The sequence below is a fragment of the Drosophila gunungcola genome, chromosome 3R, assembly GCF_025200985.1.
Source record: "Drosophila gunungcola strain Sukarami chromosome 3R, Dgunungcola_SK_2, whole genome shotgun sequence".
In the NCBI taxonomy this organism is placed as follows: domain Eukaryota; kingdom Metazoa; phylum Arthropoda; class Insecta; order Diptera; family Drosophilidae; genus Drosophila; species Drosophila gunungcola.
In genome coordinates, this window is record NC_069139.1 from 2,662,176 (window position 1) to 2,688,208 (window position 26,033).

The 26,033-nt window shown below is 35.1% G+C and overlaps 3 protein-coding genes and 1 long non-coding RNA gene across 4 annotated transcripts; 3 read left to right on the forward strand and 1 right to left on the reverse strand.

Annotated features, from left to right (window-relative positions):
• Positions 1 to 398: 398 nt before the first annotated feature.
• Positions 399 to 2,181, forward strand: LOC128258787 (fatty-acid amide hydrolase 2). Its single transcript, XM_052990669.1, has one exon. The coding sequence runs from the start codon at positions 503 to 505 to the stop codon at positions 2,072 to 2,074; it is 1,572 nt and encodes a 523-aa protein (XP_052846629.1). The 5' UTR covers positions 399 to 502; the 3' UTR covers positions 2,075 to 2,181.
• Positions 2,182 to 4,568: 2,387 nt separating this feature from the next.
• On the reverse strand, positions 4,569 to 5,430 carry LOC128259204 (uncharacterized). The gene is made up of 2 exons (XR_008268035.1): positions 5,055 to 5,430; positions 4,569 to 4,971 (listed from the first exon to the last, which is right to left on the reverse strand). It is a non-coding gene; the product is annotated as an uncharacterized LOC128259204 (long non-coding RNA).
• An 11,675-nt stretch (positions 5,431 to 17,105) lies between these two features.
• On the forward strand, positions 17,106 to 17,831 carry LOC128259150 (uncharacterized). The gene is given in 4 exon segments (XM_052991351.1): positions 17,106 to 17,288; positions 17,339 to 17,459; positions 17,462 to 17,612; positions 17,614 to 17,831. Coding segments are annotated over 4 exon segments (510 nt in total). The 5' UTR covers positions 17,106 to 17,225; the 3' UTR covers positions 17,789 to 17,831.
• A 445-nt stretch (positions 17,832 to 18,276) lies between these two features.
• LOC128258947 (NEDD8 ultimate buster 1) lies at positions 18,277 to 20,252 on the forward strand. The gene has a single exon (XM_052991000.1). The coding sequence runs from the start codon at positions 18,283 to 18,285 to the stop codon at positions 20,128 to 20,130; it is 1,848 nt and encodes a 615-aa protein (XP_052846960.1). The 5' UTR covers positions 18,277 to 18,282; the 3' UTR covers positions 20,131 to 20,252.
• The last annotated feature ends 5,781 nt before the right edge of the window (positions 20,253 to 26,033 follow it).

The following is a 26,033-nucleotide window of genomic DNA, read 5'->3' on the forward strand; positions in this document are numbered from 1 at the left end:
TACGCTGTATGCATAATAGCTAAATTAAAAATATCTCAATTTTTCTATAATGTTTAATCCAAACAAAAATAAATTAAAATATAAATGTGAATATAAAATTTATCAGATTGCAAAACTAATTCCAATGGTAACACACGAACTAGAATTTCAGTTTTTGCATATGTTTGCTTTTTTCTTGTCAAAATAAATTTATGTTCAAAAAAGGTGATGTGTTTAATCGTAATAAAACTTATTCTGAATCATCTTAAATTGCCAACATATTAATATTAAAAAGTTTGGTTGCAGCGATAAATGTTTTTTTTTTGGATAGAGAAGTTAAGTGGGTTCCACTGTACTTGGTGCTGAAACTGGTTTTTTGGGAAAGCTTTTCTCGCCAGCTTTTTGGAACAGCATATCGGGTGGCAACTACGTCTGGGTTTATCGCAACCTCAGTGGTCATTGGTTTTAGTTTGCATTTCCATTGCGCAAAGTGCAAATCTCAGCAGAAAAAGCAGTTTAAATCATGACGTTTTGGAGCCACGTACTGGATGCCCTGTTGGCACTGGTCCACATCCTCACCGATCGCCTCCTGGAGTTTGTGCTAGGATGGTATCTGGGCGATCACAAGCGGGTGCCGGGTCCACCGAGTGCGGAACAACAATTGCTGCTCACCAAAAGTGCCGTGGACTTGGCGAAACAGATACGGGAACGTAAGATCCGGAGTTACGACATAGTTAAGGCCTACTGTGAACGAATCGAGAGTGTAAATAGGGATCTAAATGCCGTGGTGGATGGTCCATTTCCAGAGGCCTTGGATCAGGCACGTGAGATTGATAGGAGATTGGCCAAAAAGGAGTACACCGATGAGGATTTCCGGCATCAGCCCTTCCTGGGAGTGCCCTTCTCCACCAAAGATAGTACCGCTGTGGCTGGAAAACTGCATACCTTGGGTCTACTAGCCCGGAAATCGGAACGTTCGTCTACGGATGCCGAATGCGTTCGCCTGATGAAGGAAAGTGGTGCCATTATCATAGCCACCAGCAATGTTCCGGAGGTGAACAAGTGGATCGAGTCCAGAAATATGCTAATTGGTGGCACCAACAATCCCTACGATCTGCGACGATCTGTGGGTGGATCTTCCGGTGGAGAAGCTGCTCTTATAGCCGCCTGTTGTACTGGTTTTGGCCTGGGCACAGATATAGGTGGCTCTATACGTATACCAGCCTTCAATTGCGGAATCTTCGGACACAAACCCACTTCCGGTGCAGTCAACATGTCGGGGTGTACTTTCAGGACCGGTAAAGAAAAGGAAACCATGGTTTGTGCCGGTCCCATGAGCCGTTCCGCTCGCGACTTACTGCCCATGATGCAGGTGCTCATGGAACCCTCTCTGAAAAGCAAGTTTAAGCTGGAGGAGCAGGTGGATCTGAAGCGGTTGCGTTACTTCTATGTATCCTCCAATGGCATGGCTCAGTGCAATCCCATAAACAAGGAAACGGAGCGAGTTATGTACAAAATACGTAAACATTTCGAGAACCTAACTGGCAAAGATGTGCGTCATGCTGATATACCCAATACCAAGATGACCGGCAAAATGTGGCGCTATTGGATGACCCAAGAACCGGCCAACTTTAATCTATTATTGGGCAACGGTGCCGAGCTCAATCCCTTTATAGAGCTTTTTAAGAAAATCCTGGGACAAAGTGATTATAGCATGGCCGCAATTTATGGACTAATTGATAGTGTTCTGCCGAAGGAAAAGGAGAAACTAATAAGGGAAGCCACGGCAAAATGTAAAAAGTTAGTGCAGGAATTACTCGGCGATGATGGAGTGCTATTCTTTCATAGTTCTCCTAGGACAGCCCCCTACCACTTTTACCCGCTGATCAAGTTCAATGATTTCGCCTACTTTAGCCTCTTCAATGTGCTCCATTTGCCGGCCACTCAGGTTCCCATGGGCCTGGACTCGAAGGGAATGCCTTTGGGCATCCAAGTGGTCTCCAATCCGAATAATGATCGCCTATGTCTGGCGGTTGCCGAGGAACTGGAGCGCACGTTTGGAGGATGGGTGCCTCCATTTCCCCTAAAACAGTAGATGCTTTCGATATGCTCAAATAATAGTTAAACTACTTTAGGTGTCGGTAAGACTGTCGCTTGTGGCCTTTGTTACAGGAATTTAATAAATTGTACTCTCTTTTTAAATGGTTTTGAATATGTTTTAAATTTTTTTGGGGATAACAAAAAAGTTTTTTAAATTTATTAAGATTTTTAATGTTATAGATTCGTATTTAGGATATATAAATTAATACAATGTACCAGCGTTTAAAAATATATACATATATTTTATGTAATTTAGTAATGTGAGTAAACAATGTGTTGACATTTTACTATTTCTTGAATGTTATGCTGTTTATTTTGTGTTTGCATATTTTAAAACATTGATTGGCAGATTAGGAACAATAGTTTAGCTTAAAGATTTTTATATACTTCTTTTATTTAGAAAATTTTAATGATACTACATAAAAATAAATATGCCTCCTGAAAATATGCAAACTAATTATGAAAATAAATCAGGTCCCTCTGTAGTAAATCGAAATATTATATACTCAGTTTATTTTAATGTCCGCAAAACACCAGCTCAGCAATACAAAGACAGAGGGCTAGTTTATTGTTATAATAAATTTTCATTTAGTCTTCAGTTCAATTCCGCAAGAAAACAGCGACGGTCCCAGTGGTTTACTATATTTCTTTTTCGTTTTAAAGATTTCAAAATTCAAACACATTTATTTTATATTATGGTTTATATTTATTTTATTTTTTTATTTTACTGACATTTTGTATTATTAACGCTTGTTTACAGAAATAATATAATGGGTTAAACAAATTATTTTGAATTAATGAACCAAATGGTATAATTAATTTCGACTATATTGAAATTTATAAATTACTTGTTCATTTTATTTGAAGTCATTTATTTTTTAAATGTGTAGGCAGCCTGAGTGTGTCATGCGGATGCAGAGAACGCCCAGAATTTTGAAGGTATCGGTGTCGGTCTGGTTGTCGGTAACTGGTTCCATGGGCTCCAATTTATACGCACATAGCTGGCAACCGTTGCGGGGAACTTTCTGCCTAAGATTAAGACAGCATTTTTGAAACAACTCATCCTGGCTAAGGGACTTCTTCCTGAGACCCTGAGCGTCCTCCGATGCCGGTAAACCAGAAATTTTATAGGTCAGATTCCATGGGGGTCTTCTGGTTCTTTGCTTAGAAGATATGTTATTATAAGTTTTTTAATGTTGTGTATTTGCTTGCATTTCCTTTAAAACATCTTAACATCTTGTACGTATGTATGCCGATTTCATCACATAATGATAATAAGGATATATTAGTTAATTTAGATTTATTACTAATATACCAATAGTACTTTTTTTTCTCTTTTACTTAAATTTCTTTTCATCTTGTACGTATGTATGAACATTGAAGAGTTAGTCATCCACTCAATTGATAAGGTCATTTCCTGTTTTGTGGACGTGAAACCAGAAAAGCTTTTCGGCTTGCTCGATATGGGCTTAATCATTTAGTTATGTCACAAAACACTTAAACCAGTAAATTACCACTATAATCTTGATTAAGTAGTTTTATCTTTACGTGCAGAAAATTTGCGGCGAGTTCTTCGATTTGTCTTCTCGGACGATGGTTTATTGGTTCTGCGAAGCCATGCAGGTGGAATATCAGTATATTTAATAACAAAGTGTCTTGCTGTGATGTTCACAGGAGTAAGGTCCATTTTTGATTCGATATTCGGCATCGTGGAGGATTGTCCCAGGAATAGCAGAAAAAAAGCTGCGACAGTCAGGAAGTGTGTCGTGATCATTCTGAAAGATAAAAACCAACTGACCAGCATAATTAAAAACATTTTTGAGGGTACAAAAATTGCTCTCTTTATACTTTTTAGTGAGTAAATAAAAAAATGAGTCAAACAAAACTGAGCGAGGATTAGATCACGGAAAATAAATAATAAATAAAATAATAATGTATTGAAGTAAAATAGTATTTCAAATATTGTGTGTCGAACAAATGCAAATTCATAAGTAGAAAATTAAACTGAAGTCAAAATATGAATTTAAATATTTAATATAAGTTTTCTTTGGAGCACTGAACATTTAACATAGCAATGTTATTAGCATTATACTCCCATGTTAGCTAAAAGCTTTTAGTAATAAAAGATCACACGCAGCATACAACTGTTCCGTCCCATGGGTTAATAGTTCAGTCTATCCTTGAATTATTTTTCTCAACATATAAACTGTATTTCGTTAAAACTTAATGTGAGCAATGAGAATTTTTTGTCACATTTTAGGGTATGTTTTGCAACAGTAAATGTGAAAAACAATGAGTTACAAAGTTTTAAACAGGGCATGGCATAACTAAAAGTATGGGTATTCCCTTAAAACTATTCCCTATAAAACTAACGACATAAAAAATCGCAGTAATTAGACTAACCCAATGTCAAAATGTCATTGATTTTACATTTTAGATAGATAGATTAGATCTTATTAGAGAGATATGTAAAATTAAAGATTCAAATATTTCCCTTTTATCTCTTTTTTGATTTTGTAGAATTTTATTATTATATTTATTATTATTAAGGATAAACAGTATGGCTTTACATCAAATAAGCATTGGTTATATACATTACGAAATAATGGAACTTAAATGGTATGTATTCCTTATTCGTTAGTCATCCAGTGAGTTGGTAATGGTATTTTCTGCTTTGAGTTTTGTTGTTCTCTGAATCAGAGACAATTTTCAGCCACTAAAACTCGTTCGATATGGGTTTGAATTAAAATACAAAAATAACATTTTAAAAAGGAGGAGAAATAAAAAGAAACTCTAAGCCAACTAGTGCTTATACATTTTTGTAAATAAATCCTTTATAAGTGCGGAAAAATCGATTAAGTTTTTCGATTTTATTTTTCCGTCGGTGCGATTCTGAAATATATAAAAGTATTTGTATTACTTTTCTTTTTTTTAAGAAGGCACGTTGTGCCTATCAAACAAATTCATAAACTTACGAGATAGAAAAATAAATTTCAGTTAAGTTATTGTGTTTTCATATATTTTTTTTATATAGTTTCTGCGAGGGCGTCCGGTTGAGTTTGATCTAAAGACTCTCTCTCTCCATGATTTGGGTGTGGTAAGTGTTGTTCGTGTATTAGGACCAGCAGCGATTTTGTGATAGGGTTCCTCTGGGGGTCCCAAGTCTTGCCCCGCTAGGCTTCCCAGGAACACAAGGAATACGATCCCGATCCCAAATGTCAGGAGCGACAACGCGTGCATCTTGAGTGATTTACTAAATGCTACTGTCAAAATGGAATGTTTGAAGGCAAGTTTACGGCTACATTCCAAGCTTCAGAAATGCTCTTATCAATGTTAGGAATAAAAAGCTCAAAAGAGAGGACCAGAAAATACAATCAATAATGAGCGTTTATATTAAGCTTTTACTTTCTCTAAATAATGAAGTATTTTTATGGTATTGTACATTGCTATATTTTGCATATTGTTTCTTAAATAAAAAAATGAATATTAATTACTCTATATACACCCAGAGAAACATGGAATAATAAAAATACGTAACATTGTTTTTCAAAATATAATCGTACATATAAAAAACGAAAAACATGGTTATGTAGTTATTAACGTATTTAATTGGTTTAATAGAAAAATTGTAGATTTCAATTTTTTTCATTATAAACCCAAATTTGTTTATACTTAAAATTAAAATTAAAAATTAAAAAGTAACACACTTTGGTCTAAACAAAACACCCCTCGGGGCTAAATCAGTACCGATCATAGTTATTGCAAAATACAAATATTTGGATTTGCCATGTTTTTCTCTGGGTGTAAAAATTTTAATCGTTATCAGCGCGTTTTAATAGTTGAAGGTATACAAAGAAGTCACAACGACGCGTACAATTTGAGCGATTGACCTAATGACTTGTCTTTAAAATCCTTAACGGCATGTTTGGCATGGCAATTCAAAGCTACAAAAATACAAAAAAGCTGTTTTTAAATTTATAAGAGATGCGGCTTTAGCTTGCACTTAAGCTATCTTTAAATTAGTGGTACTAATTTTTCATATTGATTAGATATCTGAAATAATATTCCACAAAGACATGTATAACTTCTAACCTTGTTGGTCGGCAGTGATAAATGGATCTGGAGTCAGGAAACACTTAACCCAAGACTTCCTGTAGCCTGGGAGTTTGGTTGTGGGTTCGAAGATGTCGCGCTGTCAACAATTAATTTGTCCTCACACACACAACCCAAATTGACAACTGTGTGGAGTCCCTTTTCTGGGACTTGCAAGGCGAATATGTGCAATGGGGGTGTCATTCAACCCCATGTACCAACTCCCCTTTAATATATGCTGGCCAAAGGGTGTTGCCATTTGGACCAACAGTTTGCATCGCACTGAATTGGTAATAGCCGACCGATTCAGAAAACTCTTACAACTAATTTTAACTTAAAACCTAACAGTTGGAATTTGGTTGAAAATTATTTTTTTAGCACCATGTATTACTATCCATTTTTTAGATCGTTTTTCTTGTAAAACTGTACAAGAATCAATAAGGTGTCTTATATAAGTATGTAATTGGTTTTATTGAAAAGCATGAAAAAGTTCAATAATCTCTCATATTTAAATTAAAATTGAGTAGTTTGAGATTTCCGTAGCTCAGGTGCATTAATAATTGTTTTAATAATAAATTGCTATTAGTCAACATTTTTAATTTCCAAAAAATTAAAGGAAATACCTTAAAATTTGATTAACTCAAAAATTAATTAATTTAAGAAAACGAAAATGTCTTTCGAAGAAAATGTTGGCTATAATTACGCATTGTACCTGTCTTGGATATTGTTTTAATAATAAATGGTTATAAGATAAAAGAAAATAAATTAAAATTTAATTTTAATTAAAAATCACATCCATAAAAAAAACCTTTATAGCTTTAAACGATAGGTGGTAATGTAAAAAATTAATTTTCAAGAAGACTTAAGTAAAATTTTATAAAATGTAGTATGTTAAGGTGGTCCATATATAATGTTACCACCATTCGACTAATAAGACTCTGAGAGTATCCTAGGCTTATTATCCAATGCTTTGTCCTTGCTGGCCATAAATTTTGTGCAACACGAAGGTGACTTTTCACCCTGTCTCGTCTGGTTGGCTTTGTCTCATTTACCTTTCCTTACCGTCCGGATTCGGTTTCGCTGACCAAGCGGCAAATATGCCCTAATATTTCGAATGGACCCGGAAAAGTCAAGTGTGGGTGCGTGTGCAATTGTCCAAGTATTACAGCTATTTCTGCTTTTGTTGTTTGTCGCTTCTGTTTATATGTTTTGCCTTGTTTTCGTTTCGTTCCGTTTCAAATCGTTTCGGTTGTGTTTCTGTTTTTGAAATATTAACGACGCCCTTTTGATGTTTTTTTTGGCCCCATCTCCACTCTGGTCCCTTATTGTCTCCGTTCATAACTTTGCTTTCAAGTGTTTTTGCCTGCATTTTATGTATTTGCCGGGATTATCTTTTCACGATGGAGTGGCTGCCATTCCATATTGTATTTCGTATGTAAAAGACATTGTGTGCTTGTGTTTAATAGCAGTAAGAATAGGCTAAAATTTCATCGTGGAAATTTTTATATCGAAACTATTTACATATCTTTTTCAACCAAAACTACATAATAACTCATACATTTTAATATTTTCGTCACATAATTAGAGTATATTTAATTTTTAAGAAGCTTACTTAAATTATAGTCAAGAAAATAATCCTGTCTAAGTACATTCTTTCTTTTTCTATTTCGATCAATTTAAAATTATGTCTTTTCTGAATAAATTAAGCCTATAAGTCTCCATTATATTGGCACACAATAAGATTATATTTCATTTTTTATAAGTTTTAATTTTTAGTCCTAAACTAGAATTCCTAATCAAGAAAACAATAAGGTATAAAATGCATATAAAAATCATAAAAGTATATTTAAATTCTAATTAAAAAGAAAAATCCTTATTTAAATTGACTTTTTTTGATCTCTTCCTGTATATATCTTATTAAAGAAGTAATAGGACTTTAAGTTCCTTTTTTCACTTTGTCAAGGGGAAATCCCATCTGCCCAATAAACTTAGGCATTCTTTTGCTGACAACAAAAACTCGATGTTATATCCTTTTGGCCTTTTGTGTCTCAAATGGGAAATTATGAATATGGGCAGAAAAAACGTGGCAGATTTTCAGTATCCGCGCTTCGTCGTCGTCGAGCCTTTGACAAATCCACAAATCCCAGCTACTAAACAGCAATTTTTTATGGACTCCAGCCATTTGCCTATGCTTGAAAAAAAAAAAAGTAGTTGGTTGGACTTTCTATATTGTTTTTTCTCTTTTTTTCGTGATTATTTGCTGTAGGAGAAACGTCTACATTGTTGGAATTCCTTTTGCGAAAATTGCCACGTGACACAAAGGCGTCTGGAGCACACACAGAAAGTGCCTTTTATTGGCCTGCTCCAGCAAATGTGGTGGGGTTTTTTGTTGGGTTGGTTTTGCTTTTCGCCTTGTGGTTTGGGCTTTGGGTAGGTTTGCCAGGGTTCGTGGTGCGGGCCAAAAACACAATAGGCCCGAAAATGACGTTGCAACAATTAATGTGAACAGTTTTGCAGTCGTCCTCGACGCTGTCGTCGTTGTTTGGCCGTGATTTATAACGTGCATAAAATTTGCGGTCCCTGGCAAGCACCTAACATTACCATGCCCCACATAGCCAGACCCCCAAAAATTTGTCAAGGGGCATTTCGAACGGAGATGTGCCCTTCAGAGGATCTAGTTCGGTTCGTGATTGATTAACTCAGCGGGATTGGAGTTAATATTATTAGTTAAATAGCAATGCAAGGGAAGTTTTTGAATGACAAGTCATGGGGAATAATTCTAAAGGTACACATAGCTACTCTTGATAATCAATATATTTATCATGACATATATATATTATTAAAGGTACTGGTTAAATATATTAAAAATGCTTGTAAACTTAACTTTAAATTTAGATAAGTAACCGATTTGAAATAATTTGCATCATCATTGTGTTCATTTAATTATAATTTTTTTGTAAATATAAATAAATAGTAAATAAATTGATTCTACAGATTTTTCTTGTTTGTGATTGACTTACTAAGCGGGTTTGAAGTTTTATTTACTAGAATTCATGGTAAGTTTTGTTCTTTGCGGGCAATGGTAAGTGCATAAATTCGGCAGTGATGAGGTTTCTAAATAAAAGCACTTTATTTTCAACATACTAATGCTAACTAATTAAGTACTTTATTTTAAATACTTTACGTTATGCTATAAAATAATGTATCATCATTTATTTGTCTAAAATGTTAATTTAAAACTCTTTGAGAACTTAAAAATATATTCAATATTATAAATAATTCAAGTAATCTACGTTCATTTGAACCAGTCGAGTTCTTATGCGAAGGGCACTCAAAACCACTCTAATGTTTGTGCATTTTGTGGTTTTGGGACACTCCAGTTGCCACGCCCCAGTTCGTAATTTATTGATAGTTGCCCGTTTCATTCGCTTTTAATAAGCTGACCCCTCTTCGCAGGTCCCCAAACCACTTCATTCCATTCTGTCTGGGGTGCATATTTGAAAACTATTCCACTGTGTGATAATTTATGTGGCAAATACAAATTACATAATCGTTTGGCCGTTTATGCAAATTAATTGAAAGCTTCGCCCTCCATTCAAGTTTACCATTTCTATCTCCTGCCGTTTTATTTTTTTTTTTTTTCATTTTTTTTTTCTCAAATCTTTGTCTGACATTTGCTACTCGTTTTCCGGGTTTTTCTGTGTTTTCCCTTGTTTCCATCTGGCCTTTTGCAGTCGGTGCAATTTTTTTTTCCAATTTACAATAAAATTCAATATGGTGTTGGGGATGGACTTAATGGAGATTGACTGACAGTAGCTGCCAATGTGTTCCGGGGATTTATATATGTACATACGTGTACGTCCTTGTAATCGTGTGTGTAATGCAATTTTATTCGTACTGCTGTTTTATACATTAGATCGTGTGTGTGGGTTTATTTTTTCGTAAATCTAAGTCTGTCTCTAAGGTGTTTTTTGTTTTGTTTGAAAAGAAACTGCAGTGAGTTTCAAATTGAAAGTTGAATTTTTGAGAAAACCTTGAATTAGTTGTCTTTTTTCAATAAACAAGTTATACAAAAATAGCTGTTACTTAAAGTTTTTAAATATTTTAAGCCCCGTATTTTAAAATAAATTTAAAAGGCCAAAGTCCGCAAGTACTTTATGCTGTGAACAACATTTTTATATTCCATGTATTTACACGTACTTTCATTACGGCAAATGACTTTGCAACAGTGGAGTACAACAATTTTTAACACGCATACGCACTGTTGCACTTGCATAAAATATAATGTCTCCCCCCACTCACTTGGAGAATTTTTTAATTTTTAAAACTAGCAAAAATAACAAAGTGCAAGTGCTGAGCGAAAAAAAGAGACAGAGAGATGGAGGTTTTTCAGGGACTTCGAGTGGATTCTCTGCCACCAGTTTGCAACCTCTGCACAATCAGCAAAAGTCAGCCAGCTATGAACAAAAGTTAAACAGACAAAACAAAGTGCAAAGTGAAGGCGGGTGGCTCTTGCAGTTGACATTTATAAATTTCACACGCAGGGCGCGTGAAATGGCATCGCCGTTTTAAAGTTGAAACATTTGCGTAATTAGCAGTAGACTTTTGCCGTTGGTGGCAAAACCCCGAAGGTGCTACACCATAAAACTACAGCAAAAAAGCAAAAAAAAAAAGCCAACCGAAAACAAGTCAAGGGAACAACTTTAAGTGTTGGCGCAAATTGCGTACCAAGAACTTAATTAAATTGTTACCATTTCTCTATTTTTTCCGTTCCGGCTGGCCTTTTTTTTTTATTTTTTGTGGGCCATGTTGGCTTTTGGCCAAATGCATGTTTGCAAACTGAAGCGGCTGACAATTAACTAATGACAGCGGCACAAAGTTTCGCTTGGCGATGTGGGTGGCTTTTGAACTTATGACTCTGGGTGCTTTTTTCTCGGTTTTGGTACTTCTGTTACTACATCTGAAATAACAAATGCAACGTAGTACAAAAAGTAAAATAGAAAATTATTTTTTTTTTACAATTAAATAATTTAAAAAAAAAAAAACACACAGCACTCTGTTAAAGTTTTTTAATGAAACGCAACCTATATTTGTTTTATTTAAATTGCTTAAACTGGTATCCTTCTTTAGAGGATAATGAACACTCACATTATTAAAATGCTCCATTTGTTATTGATTCGCATTAAAGGGCATCGTTGAGCAATCTACTGACATCTGTCTGTTATATAGTGCGGTAAGTCAACCGATAAGCGATTTTTTACCGCCCATAGCCGTCGTCTGTGTGTGCGTCATTTCGAATACCAGTAAGTGAGCATTATCAATCGCGAAGCGTCATCATCATCGAATCATCGACATAATGGTCGTCGCTGGTCGTATCACGTTTGTCGCTTTATGCCGTCTGCTTATTATATCTGCATTGTCACCTTGTTGGCCATTTAACATGAACGGGGCGTCCTTTTCCTGAATCGCGGATCCTGGATCCGCCCACCTGGCCCACCTCCACCCCCCTATCGGCCCCCTTATCTTTGCAAACCGTATTCCCTTTGCCGGGGGTTTAAGGACATCGCTGTCATCGTTACTGTTACAGGCAAACACCCCTCCTTTTTCGACCTCCCATGTGGGGTTTTTACGCTAGGAGTGCAAAAAAAGTTCCCTTTTTTTCTTTTTTGATAGATTCACTTTCCGTTGGATCAGAGCGAGGATTTTGCCCCTGTGAGCGATTCAATTAGTCGATGGGACTGCAGTGGGCTCAGAATACTTAACAGAAAACATAGATAGAAAATGTTGATAATTTATTTAGTTAATTTAAGATTCACTAGAGTTTATTAACATAATATTAACATGAATAAACATAAATATACCCTTTACAAGATTGACATTTTAGGCAGAAAAAACGGACAAAGACAGAGACTTTTTATTAGATTTAATAAGAATATTATGATAAGGTCGGCTTAAACCTCTACAAATTTTCAACAACTTTAATTCTAATTTATAAAAATACTATTTTCTTTTTGAAAAATAGTTATCTACAGTTATCTGTAAACATCAAACTGGAATTTATTTTACCAACACGGTTATAAAATTAGTAAATACTAATAATTTTTTTTCCAAATTACCCTTAATACGTTTTTCTGACTGTAGAGTGATGGTAGTTCAGCCATCTAGCGATTCGGCCCAAACAAGCTTCACAGTCATCCTAACGTGCTCATTTGAGTGGAATCACTTAATGGTTTTATGCGCTTATCATTATCATCCCAGCGGCGAGCCTGGCAGGACGACTAGCAAATGGCCAGGACTCTTTGGAAGGAGGATATATACCAGACACACAGGACACAGGACTCACCGCCGCAGTTGATTGAATCAAATTTGTGTGCTTGTTCGCGGACATTTTTATCTGGCGGATGTTTGGCTCGCTGTCAGCGCTAAAAATGTTTGCGCCTCGTCATTGTTTTAATGCGAAACACACGCACACTTCGAATACAATGCGATTATTGGACCTAATGTTTCACTTTCCGAAGCGTGACGGGAAAAAGGTGAAAGGTCGCGAGCACGGCCCACAAATAAGGAAGTAATATGTCGCCGCCATGGCCATCAAATCCAGACGAGGGTTTGTCCTTCATTGGACTCGTCCTGGTTTGGGAGTTACTACTGTTTTTTTGGTTAAGATGGGGACTGAATGGACGGAATCAAGTACACAGCTAAAAATATGTTAATTAACTCTTATACTTGAATTATTTTTAAGTTAGTCATATTTTAAAGTGTCATTAATATTATTCGCAAATTTGCGTAAATAATACTAATATTTGAAAATATTAGTATGAAGAATATTTTTCTACAAATTAAAATATAATTTCTCTTTACAAATTCCATTTTTTTTGTTTGATTTCTCTTTCCATTCCATTTTTTTTATTTGAGTTATTTTAATTAACTCGGAAGAACAAAATATAAAATTTAAAAACATAATTAGTTTTCTAGGTAACGATAATTTACGTTAAGCTGAAAAATCTATTTGCTTTATTTAAATTTAAAGCATATTTTTAAAACATATAAAATCTTTTAGAAATCTTATTAAACTCCGAAAAAAATGTAAAAATTAGGAAAAATATATAATTTTTACTGAATAAGTTTATTAAATTTTTTAACTTACATTAAATTGCATTTTTGATCACTATCTATATCTATCTATCTATCTATATTATGGAATATTACCCATATCTAAGACATCTAGTGCAAGATGACGGAGTGTCGTATATAGTCAATGTAAAGTCAAGTCCGTGGTTACGTTTTGATTTGAACTCGATCACCGCAAAGTTTGCGGGAGGCCCTCCCTCGAGCAAATAAGCATGTCCACCTTTAGTTGGGCTGTTGTCAACAACCACAATTGCGCTGATTTGACGGGGCTGTTGATAAGGCAACAATTGTTATTTAATTAACTTATATAAGTGTTTAACCTATTCATTAACTTTTACCTGAGGCTTAAGAATAAATTTTCTTGTGACCACTCGCAAAAGCTTCATAGGCTCCACAATGTGCTCTGTATGGATTATTTTGGCACCCATTTGCACTGCTCCAAAAATCGTATCTCCTTCATTGGCACAAACCCTATTCGCAATTGTCACTACGGCAATCGATAAAATAACACCCTTCACCAAAAGTAACATGTTCTTCCAGAAGGTGCTTTTAAAATGAACAAGAGAAGATTCTACGTAAACTAACTAATGTTACAAACATAAATATATAATAAATATTTTAGACACGATTTAACACGGTTACGCTTAAAATATTTTTGTTTTTAAATTTCATTAGACTTGGTAACGGAAAATTTATATTTATGAATAATAGTATATTAACTCTTAAAAAACATTTATTCAAGAATCCTCAGCTAACTTTATAAGCCAAATTTGCTTTAGTTTTATTTTAAATTTATTTAATTTCTTCTTTTTATTTTCCGTGTTTTTCTAGATCTCTATTATTGCTATAAATTTTAATGTTGTAGTCGATATTGTAGTTTTTTCTTGCCGACAATCGAATGGCAGTGTAGATATTGTTAGGCCCACCTTCGAGGAGAACACCGTCGGATCCAAACGAAAACTTATGGCAGTTCTTTAGTATAATGGCGCTGATCACTTTCGGGTCGGTCTAAACAAAAATGTAATTAAAAATGATATAGAAAATTAACTGAATGGATAAACCTTTTGCGTATAATAAAACTTGTGTGCTATTCTTCCCTTCTTTCTCCCTTTCACAAACACATCCTGGCTAAGGAGGAGAGTATCCGTCGGCAGGTAATTACCAATGATGGCAATGTGATTGGCAAAAGTCAAATGGTGTGTCATTGAGACCAGAAAAACCAGAGCAATATATGCCCGCAAAAACTTGGGAAATATCATTCCTACCTGACGGAGTTAAAAATAATAAATAAATTAAAAAAGAAATAAATTTGCAACACTGACTAAGTAAATTGGAGTTGTATTACTAATATATTTTTTAAGTTGTTTCCACTAATTCAATTTAATTTCGAGCTGAACCATTTAAAAATTGATTCAGAGCCTTATTTACTTTTCTTGTCTTCATGGCAAGCTAAAAGTAGATTATAAGCTGAGAAATAATGGGGAAATAAAAAGTTTAATACCTACTTTTCGTTAACCCTGAGGTTGAGAATTCGGTTCAATATTATAAGGTTTTTCTACCAATTTGCATATAAGATATTTAAAAAATGTTTTAAATTTAAAACCCATATATATAGCGTTTATTTTTAACAAAATAATAAAAAATTTAAAAAAATAAAAAAAATAAGGTCGGCTTTAAAAAAAATTTAGATTAAATTAAAGAAGAGTGTGTTTCCTTAGTTGAGCTCAACTTACATATGCACCCAGTCATGTTTAACTGCTCTTGGTCTTTTGTCAGCTTTTCAGCAGCCCCCCCTTTTTTAATTTTATTCCACCCCTCTTTGCTGAAACCGCTGTCACTGGCATTAAACCGCATTTGTTTAAAAGATTGATGACCAACAATTGACTGCAGGCCCATATCCTTCCGTATCCTTCCACCCCCTTTCTGCTGCTCCTGACATAATGCGCTCAATATTTATGAGCCGCAGATCCGGACAGACACTTCAAGTTTCCCGCAATCGAAGAAGAGCAATGAAGTACGGGCCATGACCTGTAAAAGTTGCGGAATGATTTCATTAATTTAATGTACAACAATGTGACTTGTCACTTGTCAACTTTTGGGTGGAAAACTCATTTCGGGGGGTAAATCAGTTCATATTAGTCTTATGCCCGAGGGGGGATAAAACTCACTTAGTGCCGAGAAAACTTTGCCGACAACATGTCATTGATTTCATACACGCTGCATGCCCAGGACGAAGGCAAAAATGACAAGCAAGGACAGCACAAGGATCTTAAGAAGTGTCGTATGCAGGCAGCGATGCATCATCATGGTTGTCAGCCACATTTACTCGACATTTAACTTATGCCAAGTGCAGATGTTATGGAGAAAGCAAAAAGATGGAGAGCTGAAGGCAAGGAAGGAGATCATTTCTGTGTGACTGGGGCTTTGAAAATATACAATTTTTGAAAACGGGTTAATGTACAAAAATTTACAACTTAATGATCACACTTTTATAATTTTTATAATACAACTTAAATTTAACTTATGCAAACTTTAACTTATGCAAACTTTAACTTTAACCTTAAACGTAAGTCAACTTCTGGGATAAAAAGGAAACAAAGTTCAAAGTTCTATTTCAATAATTTTTTTTTTTATTTATACATTTCAACTATTTAATAGTGTACAGCTGTTTTATAAAAAAAATTTTCCCGCTTAGGCCAAAAATAGTAAAATGTCCAAATATTCGTTTAGTTATGTATTTTCATGACTGGGTCAAGATTTATTCTTTAAGAGCCTTCCTTTTCCAATATTATTCCCAATCAAAAAGAGCAATCACGGAACAAAAATTAGGGCGAAATGAGACCCCTTAACAACTCAGTCAGCTAGTTTATCACCCCGAGAGACGTACATAGTTCACCCCATCGAAGAGGAAAGACCCCAAGCTAACTTAATGACAGAACACGAAGACCCATCCATTCGACATCCCAAACCATACTACGGCAGTCATTCACGGCGCTTTTCATTAGCAGCCACACTTGTTGTGACGGGGTGCCAACTTTTTTTTTTCTTTTGTATCTATAAAATGTCTTGGTCTTTTATTTCCTCACCACCCCATTTAGTGGGAGTTATTAACCCTTAACCACACGTTACCATTTATAACCAAAGGACAAAGTGAACCGAGCGCGTTAAGCTGACAATGGCAACAAATTTTTTCCCTTTTGTCGTATCTATTGTGTCCGGAATCTGTTGGCTGTGCCACGATTGTGGTTCTTTTCCTCTTTGTCTGTGGTTTACGGCTTTTAATTCGTCCTGAGCTCCGACTCTTTAGGGTGCCCAAGTGGATTTCACGGTAGACTTTCATTGGCGTGCTAATTGCAAGCGGAAATTCTACATATTTCGGGTCTTGGGAAAAAATCGAAGAAGCAAAATTAATTAAATTTTTTTCAATTTGCCCTTTTTTTAGATAGTCCCAAAGCAAAAATCTTTATTATAAATTGTAAAGCTAATTTTATTAATAGTTAGTTAAAAAGTTTGACCATCTTTAAGGGGTTATTTTTGCTTTTGAGAAAATACAAAAAAAGAGTTATTATTTTCAATAGCACAACATTTTTTATACTTGCCTAACTTATTCTAGTTAAATTCAAAGCTATCTTAATGAACATTCATATCTTATAAACTATAAATGGTAAGTATGGCTAATCAAATTGGTGTTAGGAAAGTTAACAATATTCTGCATTTCAGATAATAGTTAATTTGATTCCATTGTTCTATGCAAGAAAGTATTAGTAAACCTAAAATAAACAGAAAGATTTGGACTAATAGACAAAGATACATTGAGTGGACACTTAAAAAAATGATTATTTTGTGATAATGCGCAATTCAGTGCCTGTATATAAACTGATAATCGATTGCGGGCCTCAAACATTCGCTAATTGGACAGTAAAATGAAAGCTATTACTCTTTGCCTTTTGGTGCTGGTTTCGGCCACTTGTCTGCTGACTACTCAAGTAAGTTAAGAAGTACAACTTAATAATTAATTAAATACTTTTGGTTTTAGGCCAATTCAATTGAATTGCGTGAAGAAAACAGTGACAATGAATTCGATTTTGAATTGGAGCTCGAACAGCTGCTGGACGAATTGGATAATGACTACGATTACATGGATTTTGAGGAGCAGGGCTTTGCAGAAAAATCCTTCGCAAAGCTTTGAAGACAGTTCGTGGCACCAATTGCATTATCAAGGAGGTGGTAAACATTCTGAGTTCGTGCACCAACTATGTGGATGCCATCGATGCCTGCGGCACTGAAATTCCCAAGGATGTGGCCAAGATTGTGGAATTTGTTCAAGGCTTCCATGAGACTGACCAGGAAAATCAATAGGACCCTGAAAATGATCGCCAAATTGCCAGCAGATACGAGCTCCTGCTTTGTGAATGCCACCAATAAAGTCACGAACTCCTTTAAGTCCTTTTTGCCTAACATCAACGTCTGCATTGAGTCTATGTAAATTCTTTATGTAACAGGAGTATTAAAACTATGAATTCAAAGTATGTAATAGTTTTTCATTTTTGTGATCAGGCTCAGCAATATTAATTTTTATAAGAATTAAATGAAGCTGAGTTCCAAGAGAAAGATAAGATAACTTCTTAGACTTATTGTTTTTGGCTTAGTAAGTGTTACTTTAAAAGCAATCGTATAGATAGCATTATAAAGGGTTCTTTAACCATTCCACTGATAATTGTATCTGATTTAGTTCCTGACAATGCTTAATCTTAAAGATGGAAGATTATTAAAACCAACAAGCTTAAACCTAAAAATTCATCGTTTTTATGTAAACATGTATGTTTTATAAGAATTTTAAAATACAAATCAATAATAATTAAAAACACATCACGTACTTTTGTCAAGAGATTTATATAAGGAAGCCTTTGACTTTAAGTCAAGCAACATACATCAGAAGTTTCCGCAATAATTTGAAAATTATTCAGTACTGATCAGATCATGTCCCAAATAGACAATACATTTATAAAATTGCGAGCTCGTTTGCGGGAGCGTGATATCAAGTTGTGGGAGGAGCCGTACTATTTCGATGGCGTGGGCAGTATCGAATCGGAGATGGACCATCTAGCGAGGGATTTGAGTGGAGAACTGGGCATTAGCACATCCGATTGCAGATGTGCTCTGGCCGAATTGCAAGATAGTGCGCTGAGGAAATTGGCTGCTCGCAGGGAGTTTAATGACACGGGTTTGGCCACTTTCAATGTGCGTTGTGTGGACAGCAAATGCGGAACTTCGCAAATGATGGAAATAAAGTGCTCATTGAGTGGCCTTGGCTCAGATCTGCAAAAGGAGGTGGCTAAGAAACTGAATTTGAGTGATGCCAGTCATGTAAAGTGCATTTTCGGTGGACGCATTATCAATGGACTGAGAACTTTGGCCTCGCAGGGTCTGAAAACCAATCAACAATTAATGGTGGTGGTGGGCGGAGAAAACAAGCGACAGGAGTTGCATGAACGCATTCAAAGGATTCGCGCGGATGTGGAGATAGTTGCAAATGCCGATCATCGCTTTATGAAGATGGAGGACCAGGATGGACGTCCGATTTTCCTGCCACCAGATGAAAACCGATCTTTGTTAATGGCTTTGGGTATGTACGAAATAGCCAGGGCAGCCATGCGAAAAGAAAACTACGATGAGGCTTTACTTTTGCTACTCGAAGCCGATGAACTTTTTAGCCAATGTAACTCTAAGTTTTTGGAAGCGGTGGATAATTATGCCTTAATAAATCTGGACATAGTGTGGTGCTATCTTTGTCTGAAGAATATCACCCAATTACCAGATGCGCAGCGACGTTTGGATATTTGCGAAAGAAGTTTTCGCAAGAGTTATGGAGAGCAGTTTAATCGTTTATATGCCATTAGGGGTACAAGTTGCCCCGAAAGAGCTCTGATTATGAGGCTACACCTGCTCCAAGGTGTGCTCTTCTTTCACCAAAATCGAAGAGATGAGTCATATGAAAGATTGGAGGAGGCAGCCCAAGCCTTGGATGAATTAAAAGTCGATGACAACGCCCTTTTAACTCTAGTGGAAATGGGTTTTGAGGAATCGGATGCCAGATTGGCCTTAAGATCCAGTGCGGGTGACGTGGATAGAGCTTTACAATTTATCCAAGCACGCAGGGAGAAAGTCGGTGAAGAACGCAGAAACTCAGCTCCCTTAAGGAAAGTAAATCAAGAGATGAGGGAGGCAAATTCAGGAAGAGAGTGGGTGGATCCCCGTAGTGTTTTCAGGCTCATGGAAATGGGATACGAAAGATGTTTGGTGGTAGAAGCTCTGAAGAGGACGAAAAATAATCTAGATCGAAGTGTGGACCTACTGCAGCGCCATTCAGATGAACTTAGGGCCAATCTGCCCGCCGTACCGCCCGTCGATGAATCGTTATTATCCACACTACTACAACTAGGCTTTCAGGCCCCTTCCGCTCGAGCTGCCTTGGAAACTACCGAAAATAATTTCCGAAAATCCGTGGAATTTCTATTGAAAAGTTTTGTCAACGAAGCGGAGTTATTGGCAGTTGTTGAAGCCATGACAAAGTTACTGGAAGATCATGGTCCATCGGGCTCAAATAGAGCTACTACCAATAGCTCTACCCCTATCTTAAACTTATCCGTCAGCAAGTTGAACTTTATCGAATCGGCTCTTGGTATGGCCAAATCGGAAATGGAATCGTACAATGCCTTCAAAAGATTCAATGAAAACCTCTCTGAAAATAGTTCCAACTATTTGGATCTGCCGTTGGTGCAGGAAGAACAAATTCTCAACGAGTACAGGCGTTTGCTGGAACGATAGTTTTAAAAATATTTTAAAATCAAAATATTAACTGAAACGCTGTCACTAAGATATTTTTAAATATCTAGACATTAAAAGCCGTGAGCCGTGTCGCTTAATCAAAAAGGATCTATAAATACCTTTGTTTTTATTTGTGGGGTGATACATTTTTCAGAGGCAAAACAGAAGGTCTTATAAAAAAGTTTAAAATAAAGACCATTTAAGAATGCACGTTATTTTTCTCCGCTTTATTCAAAGATTGAGTTTAGTAATATTTATTTATATATTTCAAAGTATTTTAAAATTAACAGATTATAAGTGAACATGTCGTTGAAAAATTGTATATAAGTAAAGCATGATTTGGACGTCATTATCTGTAATATTAATTCTTATTGTCTATATGTATACTATGTATCTATAATACTTGTATTAAAATGATTGCTCATCCGTTCCTCACCTTTACTCATAGTTCGTATATATATTACCCACTGAAAATGCGCTGGCATCACAACAATTACTCATAATTTGTTGGCTTTGCTCCCACCTTCCTTCCCCCGACCCATATAATTCCATCTCATAACCACCCAATCGCCCTCCCAAAAACTCAAATAATGCCCGGCGAAGTATGCTATGCATTTTGGTTGCTGATGCTGCTTTTAGGTTTTTAGTGTTGCTGCTGTGTGTTGTTGATGTGGCTGTTGCTTCTGCTGTTATTTGCTCACTCATGTGCATAACGTCACAGTTTTTCAGAATTTTTGGTTGTGTACTTTTTGCGTGTGGCTGACTTTTTGGAAATTAATAAGTTTTCAGACCCTCGCCAATCTGCCAATGCCATGCGAAACTTCTGCAGATGATGGCCAAATAATTTGTCGTCCTGTTTTGTGTCGTTATTTCCAAATCGTTAAACCTAAAATGAACTTAGCTTAGCTTCTTTCTTGCTCTTTTCTTTATTTGTTTGGTTTAGTTAGATTTATTATATATGCGAAATGGCGCACACATTTTGAGTGGCTGACATTTTCGAATTACGAATTCTTTCGCTTTTCGTCTGCTAAATCGAGCATGCAGTGGCCCACAAAAAAGTGTTTGTACAGAAAAGCCATTTCGCAGATTGTTTTCTATTTTAATAGACGAGAGGCTTTTAAGTTTGCTGAGCAGCTGGCAAATATTAAAAATTAAAGTATACGCAGTTGGACACCTAGGAATTTTACGAATACTTTGATTAAATGTAAATATAGATGAAACTTACTTGTTTGAAAAGTAATAAGTTTTTGGATTAGGAAAATTGATAAACGAAAAAAAAAGATATAGTTTTCAACTTAAAATTCAGCAAAATATGAAATAAATGTTGGCAGATCGATACATTTTTATAAGAAAATTATCTGATAAAAACGGTTGTTAAATCGCTTGCCTCCATAAATTGTCAAAAAATATTTCTTAGTAAAGGGTTGCTTGCAGTTCGTTTTATGCATTTCTTTCCATTTTCTTTTTCTTTTGAGACCTCGCGTTATGGCACGAAAATGCAAAAATTTGTGAGGCAACTCACAAAAAAAAAATGTCAAAATGTTGTTCGTAGACTCGGCCGCCTGTCTTATTTAGTAGCGAAAATGAGCAGCGGCAGGCATATCCTTTTTAGGAAAGAATGAGAAGGGGGAGTGGCAGGCACAGACAGCGTTTAGATTTCGTTTTTTCCCAAGGACTTAAAGGGGGGAAAAGCGAAAAAAGATGGAGGAAAAATGCTTCACTGGGGCGCGCATTCTTTGGCTGATTTCCGTTGGTAGTTTTTTTGTTAGTCGTGGTTGCTACTACACTGATAATCATTTTGAAATGTACACAAAAATAATTAATTTAATTTAACTGTATATATACGTAGTTCATAGTTTTTACATAATTAAATAAATATTACATAAACACTCATAATTATATTAAAAAATTAAAAAATTTATATTTTTTATCTAAGTAGGCGGCAATTTTTTTATATTATCTGTATTACTGGAGGACATATTACTCTTTTCCCAACGATTATGTGAAATAATTTTCTGCCAGTGTATGTGCTTTTACTAGTTGTTGCTAACAGTTGTTGCTGTTGCTAGATGTTGTAGTCATCAACAGCCAGCAACATTATCATTGTAGCTGCAAGTGGCAGTTGTTGCTGCTTCTGCTGTTTGTCCTCATTATCGTTTGTCGCATGCTCTTCTCATGTCTTTTGGCATTTGCATTTCCATACCGCCGTGCCTGTAAAATAATTTTCTTTTTTTTCCATGTTCCCTCGGCAACTTTAATGTGTTTGTAATGCAAGTGAAGTGAACTCAGGCCTGCTGCTTCTTTTGTCAAATGTATAAGTATGCCTTAGATTGGAATCTTTTAAAAAGTCTTCAGAACTGTACTTAAATGTGAGCCACCGCTTAAATTTTATATCTTAAGTTTCCCGCGGGAAAAACAAAAAACTTTCCGAATTGGAAAAACTGCCAATCGTTTAGCATTTTCCCAGGGTTAATTAAAAAAAATATTTCTCATCAACTTTTCCCACAACTTAACCGCAAAAGTGTCGCATAAATTACAAATTAGTTAAATCAGTCTGTGACCAACCCCCAATCCTTATCACTTTTCCAAGGAACTTTTAAACCTTCTACCACCAACCAGCTTCATCATCATCCTTATTGCCATCGTTATTAACTGTGCTTAGGAAAGTGAAAATAATGCAAATGATAAAATTATTTAATGATGCGGAAGTGCGTTGATAAGCAAACGACAAATAATCGCTGCCAAAAATACTCGTCTTATATTTTTTCGGTCTCATTTCTTTTATTCAAGGGTGTGTGTAGTTGGGTTCAACAAAAGTTATGGTTTCAGTTAAATGATTTGCAAAACTCGATTAATAATGACATGGAAAAGATAAGCATTTTTTACAAAAATATTTAAAAAATACATTAATATTCAAATACTTATATGATGAAAAACTACATTTTATATGAGCTTATGTTTATGTGTGTATTTAGTGCATAGAAAAAATAAAAAATATGTAAGCATTGACTGTTTATTTTGTAATGACTACAAAATGCTTTCCAAATTAGAAGGTTTTCACTTCAAGTTTTTTTATTTAATCTCAGCTGAGGGTATTTTATAGTCTAATTCATTGTACGTATCCTGTTTTGTTTTCTCAAACTCATGGCATTCCACAAAGCTCAGCTGTACTTTAGGCCTATGCAATTTGGATTGAAATCTATTTACGTTTCGTTGGATGCCGGCAAAAAGTTTCTCTAATGAGATGAGACCGAAGTCTCATGTGGCAACAGGCGAACTTTATGTGCTCATAAAGTCTAGTTTCATCTCCATTCGTGTCCCGTATTGAAGCTGCGAAATGAGTCCCATAACTTTCCTGTAATTTACATTTTCATTATATCAACCGTTTAGCACAGAGTAGAGAGCAAAAAAATGCACAAATTAAACGCGTGCCGCACATTATAGACAGTCCTGTTGGATAGATAGATTGAAAACCATCTACCTTTTATTTTGTCGCCTCTGCTGCATTAAGTATTTACCCTTCAGACAGCTAAAATTAATTTGGCGCCAACTGGCGAAAAAAAATACAGTTTGTTGGATATGCTCATTAACAGAGTCAAATAAAAAGCTGCATATATCAAGGGGTTGGGAATAAGGGGTTGGGTTTTATTTCGGAACTGCTGATTTAATTTGCTTTGAGTTCACAAATTGTTCAAAGTGAGAAGTTAAACTTACTTTTAATGAAATTGCATTAGGCGCAAAAGTTAGCTAAAGTAATTTTTTTGTGGGTGGACTTTTGTTTTTACTATAATATCCTGTAATGTCAGTAATTTTATTGAACACTTAAAATATAATTATTGAAAATAAGTTTCAAAAACCTATAAATTATTTGCACCAACAGCATTTCACATGTCATTTTTTTGTAAATTTAATTATTTTAAGTCTAATTACCCAAAATAGTTAAAATATATATGTTTAAGTTGCTATTATATATTTTTTTGATCTGTAAAATACATAATACCAGACAATTTATTTTCTCATCTTGTTATTACAAACCACATTTTTTGTCGTTGAGAAGTAAAATAAAATATAAATATGGAATACTGTTTTTTGTTTTTTTTCTATTGTTTGAATACTTAGTTCTTTTTTAACTATAATAATAATAGCTTTCAGCTCAGTCTCTAATCTTAAAATTTAACTCATACCAATGGTAACTTCGTGATTTTGCGGTCTTGTTCATTTGAGTCCCCATTTGTTTAGGCAACAGCCTGATGCTATGTTTAGTCGTGTTTTGTGCTGCAATGTTGCACCTACATAAAATGGTCAAATGATGCGTTTAAAATGAGAGGAGTCCCTCGATTTGGAGGGTGTTGAATTTTCGTTGGGTGGGTGGACAAACTGTCGCAGTCACAAATTTTGTCTGCTGTAGGACAACAGGCCTACAACAAGAGCATTTTGGGTGTGGGAATGTACTCGTAAAGTTCCCAAAAAGGGCAACATTTGCTAATGACAAACAATTGCAGCCTTTTACAACGATGGTGGGGGCGAAGCCCAGAGCATTCAAGTGCCGCTCCCACAACTTCCACTCCACTCCAACTTTTATTATTATGCATCGTGCGTTTCACACCGCAAAAATTCGCAAAAAAAAAAATCAAGCAGAATTTAAGGGAAAACCCTTTAGTTTCAGGCGTGGCATGTGCTGCACATAAATTTTCCTTGGTATTTTTTATGGGCTAGGTATATATTTTTAGCAGTTCGCTTTTTTGTTTTATCCTTTTTGGTATTTTAATTGCAATGGAAGTGTGGTTGGAAAAAATGAACTCATGAACGCTTTTTATGCATTCATAATAACCAGAGACACTGTCACATGGACCACAAGTTGCTGGGGCCAGCGGCGAGCTCTATGATTTGTGGCATATTTATGTAAATTTGTGGTTTTTCTCCTTTGTCGGTGGAACATCTCTCCAGAGCGGGGATACAATGCCACCTTTAAAACAGCCGGCAGCAGGTGTTGTGGCCGAGCAATTAGTGAATGCGGCTAACAGAATCACTTCCATGATGGCCACCTTAAGAATTGGGGATCCTGAAGCTAAGGGTCTTAATTAGAATACTTTTTTTAATTTAACATTTATGGAACTCCTCTAAAATTGTTTTATTAAGAGATATATTATTCCAAAATGATACCTTAATATTCATATGTTAAGATAGAACTAAAGATCTAAAATAACATTTAACATTTTAATTGGATCGTAAACACTTACACACAATATATTTTACTATATTTAAATAATACAAAAATGTATTTTCAAATAAAATTGTATTTACTTTAACCAAACAACAGAGTGACACATGGAAATCTTTTATAAATATTTGATGTAAATTTGAAAATTTTTTTATTTAAAGCAAGCCACAACTCTTGACATGGCCAAAAGAAGGAAACATATGGCTGCACGTGGCTAATCAATTTCCAGGACATACCCTTAGCAATGACACGGATGTGATACGTCCTCTTTTCTTTCCTATTTTTTGTATGCGCCTGCTGTAGGCCAGGACTTATACGAAGCTGTAAAGAGAAATTAAATAAAATAATAATAAAATACAAAAATTAAAGAACACCCCAAAAATATTTAATTTATAATTACTTAAAAAATGTAAAAAAATTAGATAAAAAATGTTCTCCCCTTAATTAAAATAACCAACTGCTTATGGGCTTTGAAAGCCAGGAAATCAACAACTGTCCTCAAAAATATTTTAATAATTCACACAATTAAGTATATAATAATTTTAAAAACAGTGTGAGAAAATCTTAGACAAAAATAATGTTGTATTTTAAATTACTGGTGTTGGATTTCCAGGGTCTTATTATTAGAAACAACTTTTAGATTAAAATAAAAGTGTTATATATTAAAAACTAACTGAATAAT